Source organism: Camelus bactrianus, chromosome 23 (assembly GCF_048773025.1).
Source record: "Camelus bactrianus isolate YW-2024 breed Bactrian camel chromosome 23, ASM4877302v1, whole genome shotgun sequence".
Lineage (NCBI taxonomy): Eukaryota > Metazoa > Chordata > Mammalia > Artiodactyla > Camelidae > Camelus > Camelus bactrianus.
Window position 1 is genome coordinate 3102167 of NC_133561.1, and position 13712 is coordinate 3115878.

The 13712-nt window shown below is 43.1% G+C and overlaps 1 protein-coding gene across 6 annotated transcripts in view; it reads right to left on the minus strand.

The window, feature by feature from the left end:
* Positions 1–346: 346 nt before the first annotated feature.
* The window catches only part of NEK7 (NIMA related kinase 7), a 132105-nt gene continuing 118739 nt past the window's right edge, over positions 347–13712 (minus strand). For 4 of the 6 annotated variants that reach the window (XM_074351580.1, XM_074351579.1, XM_074351574.1 and 1 more), the window contains one exon: positions 3819–12243. In XM_074351580.1, coding sequence (XP_074207681.1) covers positions 12133–12243 — 111 coding nt within the window. In that variant the 3' untranslated portion in view covers positions 3819–12132. Of the gene's footprint in view, positions 3085–3818; positions 12244–13712 lie in introns of those variants that run through there. The other 2 variants (XR_012501780.1, XM_074351576.1) reach the window with 2 other exon arrangements.

Sequence of the window (13712 nt, forward strand, 5' to 3'; positions counted from 1 at the left end):
TGGCATGGCACTCCCACTTCTGTAGCAAGGTGTCCTGGATGCATTGCAAATAAGATTAGTTTCTAGATTTCTAATCACTTTTGGAGTCTCACAGCATAAATTTGGGGAAAATGTCATTTATCAAAAATTTTATTGAAAGAAATGAGCATCCTAGGTTGACAACGTGGCAGAAGTACAGGTTTTTAAAAAGTCATCCCTAGAGAGGAGGGTACCGCTCAGCGGCAGAGCGCGTGCTTAGCACACTCGAGGTCCTGGGTTCAACCCCCAGTGCACCATTAAATCAATCAAGCAGCCAACCAACCAACCTAATTACCTCCTCCCCCCAAAAAATAATTTAAAAAAAGGAAAAAAATTTTTTAATCATCCTTCTCCACACTTCACCAAATACACAAAAAGGGGAACACAGTTTTCTGTAATGACACGACTCAAACTGAAGCTTGTTCATCTTATGCCCCCGGCGTTAGATGTGTGATCCCGGATTTCTGGGTATAATAGGATGTGTAAAGAATGCTAATCTCACTTCTAAAGGGTGAGTTCGTTTTGAATTCCTCGTTTTTAAGTTACCAGTTGAATTCCTGTGGTTTAACCTATGGGAAGGCTGGATCTTAGCACACAGTGCGCACACCACACACACAGACACACACACAATCAGGCTACACGTTCTTTTTGCCCTTAGGAGACTGAAATTTGATTTACCAACCTAGGGGACAGGTTGGCAATTGAAATCAAACTGCTCTCTGCTTCTCAAAGCGCCAGTCATGAGGGCCGTTTCTTCTGATTGGCTCTCCCTGGAGAGAAGTGAAGAGCAGAGGGGGACACGGCGGCCACGTGCACCTGCGCGGGCTGCAGGCTCAATGGTCAGTGTCAGCGGGGCTCTGTTTAATGAACCCTCCACCGGTGTCACCGCCTTGCTGACAACAGCGCCAGTGCTGGGGAAGTGACATCTATTGGAAGACAAAATAATGGCTTCATTTTCTGGTACAAAGACAGAAATCTGATTTTTGTGTACATAAGAGCGAGCTTTCAATCCTCCACTGGAAGAGAGCCTTGCACAGAGCACAGAGTAAAACACTGACAGACCAAGATTGGGTGAGGCAGCCTGGTTCCCGGGACTCCAGGAAGGCAGCTCAGGGCTTTCTAGGCTCTGGAGGCGAACACCCAGCCTGAAGCGGGCTGTCTCAGTCAGAGAGAGAAAACAGTTATTTTCATTTGTGCTTTTCCATGATAAAGTGTTTTGACAAATCAACAGGAGCAGGGAAAAACCCCACTGATGTGATTCGCACCTAATTTATCTCATTATTGCCTCATTATTACGGGGCGGCAGGGCAGCTCTCCCAAACGCTGTGTCTGGCACACCCTTGAGAGTTAAGAGGAAAACGAAAGTGACAAACAGAACTCAGAATATTCATGTCACATGTACGTTTTCTTCAATTTCCTTGAACTGTCAGCGCTGGTGAGTAAGATTATGAGGCGGGCGTCCTTTTAAAGGTGTGTTTCTGAACGTTACTAAGGTTAAAAGTAAAGCACACTTTCTCTGAAACATGAACACAATGCAGCCTAAAATTAAGGCATTCGGGTTGTATCTGTAGCATTCAAGTGTATTCTCAGATTTCTGCATCACAGTCCACCTTGTATCTGATTTAAAAACGCATGATGCTTGTTTACAGGCACTGAAATAAATCAGTCCTTCACTAGGTAGGTACCTGACAACTCACAAAACAGACGCGAAGAGCTTTGAGACAACATTTGCAATAAGCAGAACAGTGCTGGAGAATCCTATCTGCTTCCACATTCTCAGCAGAACGGAACGCAAATGCCAATCGACGGCCACCTGAGCTGTTCAGCCGCAACGCTGAGGCCCAGCCGGCACTTAGAGCCGTTCTTCCTTTAAACGAACCACTTCCCTTGAATTTCGGCCAACTTCCCAGTATTCTTTCTCAGATTCCTTTTTGGCCCTTGTCTTCCTAACGCTTTTCTCATCCACTGGTTTTCCACACGAATATTAGGGCGTATCATGGCATGGGGATACTTCCACCACTTCCAGGCTGTGTGACTCTGAGCCAGTCAACACTGCAGGTTAATCTGCCTAATCTTGTTCAAAATGGACATAATATAAAAGCTACTTCATGAAATAATTATGGCAATTTACAAAAACAAAAACAAAAAACAAAGGTGGGGCTCTGTCTCGGCATCACGGCTAGAACTTAGTGCCCCACTGAATACAAATTAAATCTAAGTACACTCCATCTATCTCGACCACCGTGAACAGAGATCTTCCAGGATGCTGAAGAAGGGTCTTCCTGGGCCTCCCTGTCATCGACCCCCAGCCCCATCCATCCCATGCTGCTGGCTCAGCACTGAGGGCCTCCCCCCCCCCCCATTATTCATTCATCAGTTTGTTTTTGCTGAGTTTACCCATCAGCAAAGCACAACGGGAGAGAGACAGTAAAACAATGTCTTAACTTACTGATGTTTTAGCTCCTCAATGGACAGGTGCATCCTGGAAACAGAAAAGAGCCTCAGTGCAGCTGCAGCGAAGTGAATGGGAAAGAATCAGATGCCTTTTCAGGCTGTGATAGAGTCTGCATTTTATTCTAAGGGCAACAGGAAGTGCTGAAGGATTCTGAGCAGAGAAAGTGACATGCTGTGGTTGGCATGATAAACAGTTCGTGCCGACTGTTGCAAGGAAAGCTCTGGGGGCAGGTAAAGCAGTTAGGAGATTTGGGTTATTGGCAATTGATGAACGCGGCAGTATTCGAATTTAAAAAATCAAGCTTAATTTGATGTCCTGCTGGTTGGATGTGATGGCACATCGGTCTCTGGCTAGGGAGAGCCCCGGGGCCTTTCCCTGCGCTGGGGTTGCCTGCTCCAGAGGTATCGCACTTTGGAAAGATGGCAGGTTCTTAGTTCAGGATGTGTTGCTCATGAAATGGTCTAGTCTTACTAATCACTCTGTTTCCTTATGTCAGAATAACTTCAGAAAAGTCCATCTGCGTTAAGTGCCAATCTCAGCACAGTGCTGGTGCGAAGTGACCGCAGGGGAGGTGTCCTGCTCGCAGCAGCAGGGCGAGGATGCCCACCGATCTGCGGGAGACAGAAAGAGGGATGTTTTCTTGAGAAGACAGCAACAGGAATTTTATGATCTAGCCAGAAGGCAATGTTAGATGAAAAACGATGAGCACAGAGGTGACATTTTAACTTTACAGAAGATAACAGAACAAGAATCAAGAATCACTGATACAAGAGGCGGGAACAGCTCTCTTGGAATATTTGCTGCATGTTGACAGATGACTGAAAAACTAGCTACTTACTGATGTTAAGGGGAAATATTTGAGAGCAGCAACTTCTTGTTACATATTAGGGATATTACTGAAAGAGAAGCTACCTGTTGAATCTATGCTGGGAAAAGTTTCCAATTTAAGTGAGTAGTTCTGCTTGCTGATTTCAGCAAAGTTGTGCACACATGTGGGTTGTTGGTTGATCATTTCACCTGTTATGTTTGAGTCTAAATGTTTATTTTACAAACATTTAACATATCTTTTTCCTTTTCCTTTTCTGTCTTCTAAAAAACTATATATTGTTTCATTTTCCTTCCACTGAGACAGAGGGGGCTGGAGGGGTCCGCAGGGCGGGACATGGAGGCAGACTGAGCCAGGGAGGGGTCGGTGGGATCAGGAGACTGGTTACAAACTGTGGGAGTGAGCAAAATATTGATAGTGAAAGACAGGTTTCCCACTGCCAGATAAGAGTTAAAATTTGGAAAAAAAGGAAAAAAAAAAAAGTGGTGTTGGATTAGAACTGGGAGCGCTGGTGGGACCTCCTAATCTTTAAAATACAGGCAGATAGATACAGAAACAGATGCACGTGCACATGGGCTGACCTTGTTTTATCCTGCTTTGCTTCACGGCGCTGCGCAGACACCACGTCTTTTACTGAAAGATTGTGCCACCTCCGTGTCAAGCAAGTCTACCAGTGCCACTTTCCCAGCACCATTTCCTCATTTCCTGTCTCCATGTCACATTTTCGTAACTCTCGTAATATTTAAAATCTTCCACCAGCAAAAAGATTATGAATCACTGAAGGCTCAGGTAACGGTTAGCATTTTTTAGTGGCAAAGTGTTTTATAATTAAGATGTGTATATTGTCCTTTAAAACAAAATGCTATTGCGCTCAGTAGACTGAAGTAGACTGTCAATCATTTTTGTACGCACTGGGAAAACAAAGCATTCATGTGAATTGCTTCATTGCAATACTCGCTTTATTATAGTAGTCTGCAACTGAACCTACAACGTCTCTGGGGCGTGTGTGTCTGTGTGTGAGCTCAGACATACATCCCCAGCTCTGTCTACTGGAAGGGCTCAGAAGCAAGGCCATCCCAAAGAAATGAGTACACTTAGCGCCCACATCCTGATTTCTGAATACCATTATCCAATTTAAAAAATCCCAGTGCTCCCGGAAGAAGGGACTGTTTCTAGGACCAGAGAAGGGAAAACACAAGATGAACATTTAATATCTTTTTGTGCCACAAAGGAAGGAAGTACTAAAAAATGATGAGGATTTACCAAAAAGACACAGGAGTCAGTTTGCAGGGGCTCCTACTAAGCAAACATAGGACAACTTGTGCATCAAAATAAATGATGCTAACAGATTACGACCCACTGAGTAATATAGGAATGTATGTCTATCCTGACATAAATAATGAAGGAGTAAGAGACAAACAGAAGAAAAAGAGAAAGTTATTCCTTACAATACCATGCCAACTAATAAACATAGAAGAAATAACAACTGGAAAGTCACCATTTGGGAACCATAATAGTAATAATTAAAACAGGCAAGAATGATCAGTTAATGCTAAAACTAGCAAAAGTCTGTTGATAAACATGATTTTTTAAGTTGAAGCCTGGTTGATTTACAAGGTTGTGTTAGTTTCAGGGGCACAGCATCGTGATCAGTTATACACACATGTACGTACACTTTCATACTCTTTTTCATTATAGGCCGTTACAGCGTACTGAATAGAGTTCCCTGTGATGTACAGTAAGGCCTTGTTGTTTACCAACTTTATATGTCGCAGTTTGTACCTAAAAACCCCAAACTCCTGATTCGTCTCCCCTTTCTCTGTGGGTAACTGTAGTTTGTTTTCTATGTCTATGAGTCTGTGTTTTTAAAATGTTCGTGTCAATTTTTTTCTTAGATTCCACATATATGTGACAGCATACACTATTTTGTTCATTTTTACGACTGAGTAGTATTCCATTCAACTTTTCAGCCTTGAGTATTATGTTGACGATGGGTTTGTCATTAATAGCTTTTACTACATTGACATATGTTCCCTCTATACCTGTTTTGGTGAGAGTTTTTATCATGAATAGATGCTGAATTTTATCAAGTACTTTTTCTGCACTTACTGAGATGACCATGTGGACTTTGTCTTTCCTTTTGTTGCTGTGGTGCATCCCATCGGCCGATCTGAGTGAGTGGCGCCTCCTTGCGACCCTGGGAGGAATCCAACTTGATGATGGTGTATGATCTTTTTTATGTGTCATTGGCTTTGGTTTGCTAATATTTTGTTTAGAATTTTTGTATCTATATTCTTCAAAGATACTGGCCTATAATTTTCATTTTTGGTGGTGTCTTTGGTTTTGGTATCAGGGTGATGGCGTCTTCATAGAATGACTTTGGGAGTGTTCCCTCCTCTTCAAACTTTTGGAAAAGTTTGAGAAGGATCAGTGTAAGTTTTCCTTTGTATGTTTGGTAGATTTCCCCAGTGAAGCCATCCAGTCTTAGACTTGTTTGCAGAGAGTTTTTTATTTTTTAATTATGGATTCTATTTCCTTTTAGTGATTGGTCTGTGCAAATTGTCTATTTCTTCTTGATTCAGTTTTGGTGGACTGTACGTTTCTAGAAACTTGTCCATTCCTCCAGGCTGTCCAGTTTGTTGGCATATAACTGCTCATAGTATTCTTTTTTTTTTTTTTTTTCCTTCTGTGGTATTGGTTACTATTTCTCCTCTTTCATTTCTTATTTGATACAGAATGGCTGAATGGACACAAAAATAAGACTAATATATTTGTTGCCTGTAAGAGACTCACTTCAGATCTTGAGACACATACACACTGAAAGTGAGGGAATGGAAAAGGTATTCCACACAAATGGAAATCAAAAGAAAGCTGGAATAGCAATTCTTATATCAGACAAAACAGACATTAAATTAAAGACTGTTACAAGGGATAAAGAAGGACACTAAATAATGGTTAAAGGATCAATCTAATAAGAAGATATAACAATTGTAAATATGTATGCACCCAGCATAGGAGCATCTCAATATATAAGGCAAATGTTAACAGACATAAAGGGAGAAATTGACATAACACAAAAATAGTGGGGTATCAATGGACAGACCATCAGGACAGAGAATCACTACGGAAACACAGGCCTTAAATGACACATTAGACCAGATGGACCTAAATGATAATTCCACAGCATCCCATCCAAAAGCAGCAGAACACACGTTCTCCTGAAGTGTATCTTCTGGTTGGAGCATTTATTCCGTTTATGTTTAAGGTGTTTATTGACATGTATGTTCTTATTGCCATTTTGTTAATGGTCTTGGACTTGTTTTTGTAGGTTCTTTTTTCCTCCTTTTGGTCTCTCTTGATTTTGTGACGATCTATAGTGTTACGTTTGGACTTCGTTTTCTTTTCTGTGTGTGTATCTGCTACAGATTTCTGGTTTGCAGTCACCACGAGGTTTTGGCCTAGCAGTCTGCATAAACACATGACTGCTTTAGGTTGCCGATCTCTTACCTTCACATGCATTTTAGACTGTCTGCATCTGTATTCTCCCCTCGTGATGACTATTTTTGGTATCGGATTTTAAATTTACTTGTTTTGTGTGTCCCCTACCTGCTCATTGCGGGTACCGGTGATTTGGCTACTTCGCCCTTACCCTTTCCTCCTCGCGTGCGTGTGGATGGCGTCCTGCCTTTACTCGGCTTGCCTTTACCGGTGAGCTTCTCCGTTTCGTAGTTTCCTCGTTCCTAGTTGTGGCCTTTCCTTTTCTGCCTGTAGAAGTCCCTCTAGTATTTTTTGTAGAGCTGGTTTGGTGGCGCTAAATCCTTTAAGCTCTTGCTTGTCTGTAAAGCTCTGATGGCTCCATCACGTCTGAGCAAGTCTTGCTGGACAGTTTCCTTTGCCGTAGCCTCTTCCCTTTCATTACCCTAAATGTATCATGCCCCACTCCCTGCTGGCCTGTCGTTTCTGCTGAAAAATCAGCTAACAGTCCATGGAGCTCCGTTGTATGTTATCTGTTGCTCTTCTCTTGTTGCTTTTCATATTCTCTCCTGATACCTAGAGTTTTTGTCACTTTGATCGCAGTATGTCTCGGTGTGCTCCTCTCAGGGCTAACTCTGCATGGTGTCTCTGTGCCTCCTGCACTTGGGGACTGTTTTCCTCCACGTGCATCACCCCTGCTTGTCCCCCCTTGTTTTCTACTCATCTCCTCCTGAAACGGCCACCTTGAACATTGCCGTGACGTCTACTAGGTCCAAGGTTCCGACCTTAATCCTTGTTAACTTCAATTTCTTTGTAACTTACGGTGACTGGTAACTTCACATTTTTCTTCTGGTTTAGCTTCTTTCAGTTTTTGATTCTTTTCCCTCCTTACTTGTCCCTCCTTCCCCGACTGCTGTCTCTGCATCCATGCGCGGCCTCCGGGGGCACTCGGCTCCACTCACGGCACCACAAGCACCATATTACTTATTAATTTGAGAAGAGTAAACTGCGTGACTCCCCTGAGGGGGGCACTGTGTTAGGTGTAGACCAGCACCCTGAACACAGGACGTACTTGTCCTACTAGAGCCTGGGGTCTAGTCTGATTAGACTGTGAGTAAACAAAGGATCACACAAGTAATCATTCGGGTGCAGTGCAGTCAGCACCAAAGGAAAAGTGAAGGGGGCCATCTGAGCGGCTCCTGAAGAGGTGTGTTTAATGTCAGCCATGGAAAGGTTGTAGGATTCTTTCTGACCTAAAGGGAAGAGCTGTTTAAGATGAACTGGCCCTAAGGTGAGAAAGAGCTTGGGGCCCCTGAAAAACCATTCCCATCAGGCTACAAAGGGGAGAATCAGGCACAAGCAGACGAGGCTGGAGCCAGAAGAGACACACATGGTGTAACCACAGCTCCGTGTAGCACACACTCACTGGGTCCCTGGCATTGCACCCAACCCTTCATAAAACGAATCGGCATTTAATTCTCTTGTAGAGTTAGGGATTTACATCCTGACTTTACACTTGAGAAAATGAGGATTAGAGACACAATTTATGAGCAGGATTATGCTTCTAGAAAGGAGTGAAAAAAACTATTTTCTATGCAGTGTAATACAGTGCAAATAATTTACTTAAAACCCCCTGGTTACAAATCTTACAACTTAAAAGTTTTCTTTTACTTTGTTTTCACCTGTTAAGGATTCAAATTAGATTAACAAGATCCAAGTGAACAATGAAATGGACATGTAAGAAGACCAGAAAGGGACTCCCTCAGATAAACCTCCCGATTAATGTCATTGTTTTGATTTTAAAAAGTTATTCTGTCAGTTTGGTGGTAACTACCGCTGCACCAACAATACATTTAATCACGTGTGTCTGGTCATGACTGTTCTGATTAACGTACTTCTGAAATAAAGCGTTAACTAGTCCAGCACAACTTGTACCCGAGACTTCCTGCTGCTCACAGTCACGCAAGCACGCACATTATCAGGCTGCGGCTGCTTCAGTGTCCGCTGTAGGCTGTAAAGGAGCGGTGCCCCACCACAGCCTCTCGGAATGCGACTCTGCTGTGTACGGTGTACCCAACCCTCCAGCACCAGCCTGGCGGCCTCCACCCTGTCAAGATCCTGCAGCCTCTGAGCTTCCAGGCAGAGCAGCCATCTTCAGTCACTACGTGAAAAGAACATTCAGGCCACCGGCCCTGTCACCAGTAGTCTATTACAGTGACAGGAACTGAACCTGTGGCCTGAATTTTTTTACTTTTCAGGAACTTTTCTTATTCGAAGACAGCAAGTGATGTCCTGAATAGAACAGGGACATGTGAAGCAGCACATTTCAGCGCCCACTTCTTAGGGTCTGTCAGACCTCCATTACCATCTCGGCGGTCTCCAATCCTAGGCTTCTGCAAAACGGCAAAGTTACGGAAGTAAGAGCTGCTTCTGCGGGTTAAGTGAAAGAAACCACGGTGGACCTGGGGGGACAAATCATAGATGCATAGCATTTTTTGTTGTACTCATTTTTTTAATTTTATATTTTTATTTATATTGGGATATTATACAATTTTCAAAGCTAACAACAGATTCTTTTTAGTATGTGTATTTGAAGCATAACAAAAGTATTTCACAAAAGAAGTCCATATTACAGTACTATTGAAATATGAGGCATAGGATAATTATGCATTTGTGGGTTATAAACATAATACATTCATTTTAAAGAAAAAACATTAATAGGAATAACATTTTGGTTAAAATAAATATGTAAATGTTAACAGCAACACCTGCAGGATCGTGACACAAGAACGCTGTTTCGCGACAGACACCATGTAGATGGGCAGCAACCAGGAAGCAGCTGTCACGTCTCACTGAATTCACAATCACTGCGTGTTGCTGAGCGCTTACTTACACAGGGACACCCTCCGCCACCATTCCCAAACCTCGGCGTACAAACCAGCCGCCCCTCCCCGCGGTGCCCTGGGGAGCCGGACCAAAGTCTGAATAAAGTTTAGAATCAGATGTCCCTTACATTTTACTGTTCTTCAAATCAACTCAAATGTCTTAATCAATACAAGATTTACTTATAAACAGAAATATAAAGAGAACATTTTATAGGTGATTATAAAAATTAAAACTTCTAATCATCTTCATAATTCATTGAAATGATCCTGTTCAAAATTAAAATTTGTCTTTTGCACAGCAGTTTCTTCAAGAAAAATATAAACACTTAGATTAAAAAAAGATTATCCCAAACAAAAAGTTTCCACATGTAGAAAATAACCATGGATTTCCCTGATCATTAAATTCTTCCCAGCTGTTTCTTCCTAGCAGACAGATTCACCTAAAAGAAACATTTAAATCTTTGCTTAAATGCCTGTGATGAGTCAAGCTAATGAATTTGAACCATGTAGTTTTTAAAATTGCAAGAAAAAGGAGCATATCCGTTCCAGATGGAGAACAGTGCATCTCACTCAATTATATTACATTAAAATGGACACGAGACGAATGGTCAACACAAACAATCCACTCGTCACCCTGGAGACACGTGCGGGCGCCGAGGGCACAGGGAAGTCCCCAGGATCCGGAAGGAACAGCGCAGCATCTCACACCTAGAACAACCAGCTCTCCTTGGCTGATCCCAAGATAAAATTATCCTCCATTCAGAACTGATTAAGATACTAAAGCTGATTAAATTTAGGGGAAAAAAGTTGACACTTCTGCCCTTTGTACATCTTTAAAGTTTACAAATGACTTGAAAATATTCAAATGACTGTAAGAAAAGTACTTTATGAAAAAACAAAACCAGCAGTTCTAAAGCGGCTAAAGGTAGTTGTTCTCCAAGCATGAGGTGTTCCCGTTGGCAGGACTGTGGATCCCAAGGTTACAGGGCGGCACGGAGTCCTTACACAGTGACCGCCGCCCAGCCTTCTGGCTTCACAAGTCTGTGAGGCGCTGGTCACCACGAACACGAGGGCCTTCAGGGCAAACATCTCCACAACAGCACTGACTGAACCCTGCATTCCCTTAAGCCAACCCAAGTGTTACCAGCTCTGTCACCGTCACGTGTGAATACAGCACTTTGCCAAAAAGCTTCTCAATAGAAATGTTAATCTCATAAAAATGCTGGCTGTGGCCCTGGCCAGTTTTCATGCCTTTATAAACATATTCTAAAATTACAACCTTCAATGAATTGAAACAGTGTCAACATTCACAGGTACCATACAACACACCTCCCTTCTTCCTCCCTGACAAGACTAAGTCCATGCACACGGGGTGGCCCAGGTTTTAGAAAGTTAAACAAGAAAGTATTCAATCCAGGAAAAGTGTTGGTACACCAGGCATTTTTTAAAGGCTATTTAGGTTGTCAGAAAATCTGAAACAATAATGGATAAAATGCATATACAATATAAATAGGAAAGGAACTTGAAGAATATAAAAAAATTTCTGAAGGGGACCAACCAGAACTTCAATAAAATCTATGAATAAAAACCTATGCTTACACTACAGGTGCAGTCAGGTGCAGAGCTCTGAAACTCACAGAGGCACTGAGATATAGCACTACAAGATTATTCAAAGAATATTTTTCAAATGTACAAACAATAGTTAAAACACACACACAAAAGCCTTGGGCAATGTGCAACTTTCAAAACTACTATCAAACCAGCCAAACAAATCCTTAACCACTTTTTAAATGGATTCATTTATACCGTGTTAATGCAAGGAGAATATCAAAGATATTAAAACAAAACAAAGCAAAAAAAAAATTCTTCAGTGTCTGACTCACATTTTGTCCCCAAATCTTTTCACATTTAACAGTCGCATTTTGAATGTAAAAGCTAAGAATTTTAAATGCTTCTCAAATAGTTTACATTTATCTTAAGTCTATCTGAAAGCTGCAATGCTAAGAACTAAAAGCACATACTTCAAACTTTTAAAAATAAAATAATCACAAAAATTCACAATTGTGTTCATCTCAAATGTCCACAAATGAGTGAAAAGCACACAAGTCACCTGCTCAGACACTTTCCGGCAGGTTGAGGGTGTCTGGCTGAGGCCAAGCTGCACTTCCAACGTTTGGCACTGAATCTATCTGAACACAGCTTATCGGCACAAAACTCTAAATAATTCTAAAAATCTTGAGCCATTAAAAACCATCATGTTCCGTTTGCTCTGCTAACATGCAATTTGCTTATCCGAAGTCATTTGGGGGTTGCGAGCAGGTGACTTAAACTGGTACAAAATGAAGCTTAGATGAAAACTGGTTAAGGATTCAAAGCACATTAGCTCTGAAATACTAATCTTAACACCCAAATCGGGGAGGTATGATCTGCACAGAAACACTGCCGCGCATGCGGGGCCGGCGGGCGCCCGGCGCTCAGCTGCTGGCGGTGCAGGTGTGCATCCTCTTCGCCATGTCGTACACGTAGGTGATGTCCGGCCGCTTCTCCGGGTCCGGGTTGATGCACATGTTCACCAGCTGCCGCAGCTGCAGAGACACACGACACAGCGACTCAGCCCCGCCGCCGCGCTGAGCCGGTCGCGGGGGCGCCGCGGGCGGCTGCGCGCTCCCGGGACGGCACGCGCGCTGCTGAGCGTCTGTCTGCGCGCCTGGGAACGCGCGCGACCCGGTCAGCGATTTCACAGGGAGTCGGCCGCTCTACGGGGCACGTTCACCCGTGAGCGTTCATGTCAAACAAGCAGTTTTCTCCACAATCACAACCAGAGGCTTTAAAGTGATCTTACGATTGTTCAGGGAAGTTTAATCAAAAGACAGCAGTCAGTAAAGATGGTAAGTTTTAAACCGTAAGACTCCAAATGAACCGCCACCTATATACCTGTATTTATTTGACCCAGAATTTACTACGATAGCCTTGATTGTAAGGTTAAATTTTCACACTTAGCTTACTATATATCTAAATCTGCAGGAGAAAATTAGGGTAAACAGCTATCACACACATTTATCATAAACCAATTTATATATGTATATCATAAACCATTATATAAACCAACATATAGAACCAATTTATCTACACAGTTTTTATTAGTTTTGTATTAAAGTAGAAGCCTCCTCCAAACTAGGAGCGACGCACGACAAACAGGCTCAGTGACAAGCAGGATTCTGACCCTCAACTGTGAGAAATACTGATGTCCTCATTCCATAGGCGAGAGGGCTGAGGTTTGCTCACTGACGCCACAGCAAGAAGCACATTTTACTAAACTAAGCAAATATCTTCCCATCTAGTCCTGGAGCCACTGAGTGGATGCGTGGGGAATTTCATCTTTAATCCTAACTGCCACACGCCCGTGAAGCCACGCGTGTTCACGACCTGGTCTTCCACAGATGACAGGCAAATCACGGGGAAACCGATTCTTCAGCCGTGAAGTCTTTAGGAATGACTCAGATACTCTGAAAACTTGCATTAACTCTGGCCAGTAGATTAGCACTTGGTTAAATTCTCTAATTACTATAATTTCTTCACAGTCCTCGACCTCTCCCATAAACATTTTTCATCTAGAGGAGAAAGAAGCTGGTGATAGAATCTGTGAGCTGCTTCTGGTAACAGCGCAAGGGAGAGGCTACCGCCAGCAAGAAAGTCAAGTTGGAAAGGAGAAGGGGACGACGGGTGAGGAGCCGGACGGGGCTGTGGAAACCAGGCCTGTCCAAGGTCAAGGCACCCGGAGCCCTGGGCCCGGAGGTCAGTCACTGCCAGGGGAGGTGGATTTCTTTATCCATTCAAGGAGGAGGCAGGAGCAGGTGACCTGTAAGGTCTGTCCTAGTTCTCATCCCTCAGATTACATGATGCTACCAGAATGAAACTGAATGATTCACCTTCCCGTCTGGAAAGTCAGCAACAACGACAGTAACGTCAGACCTCCCCCAGCTCCACCCCTCACCTGCCACCACATCTGCCCGCACTGACAGCAGCACCACAAAGTTCCACGTGTTCAGAACCA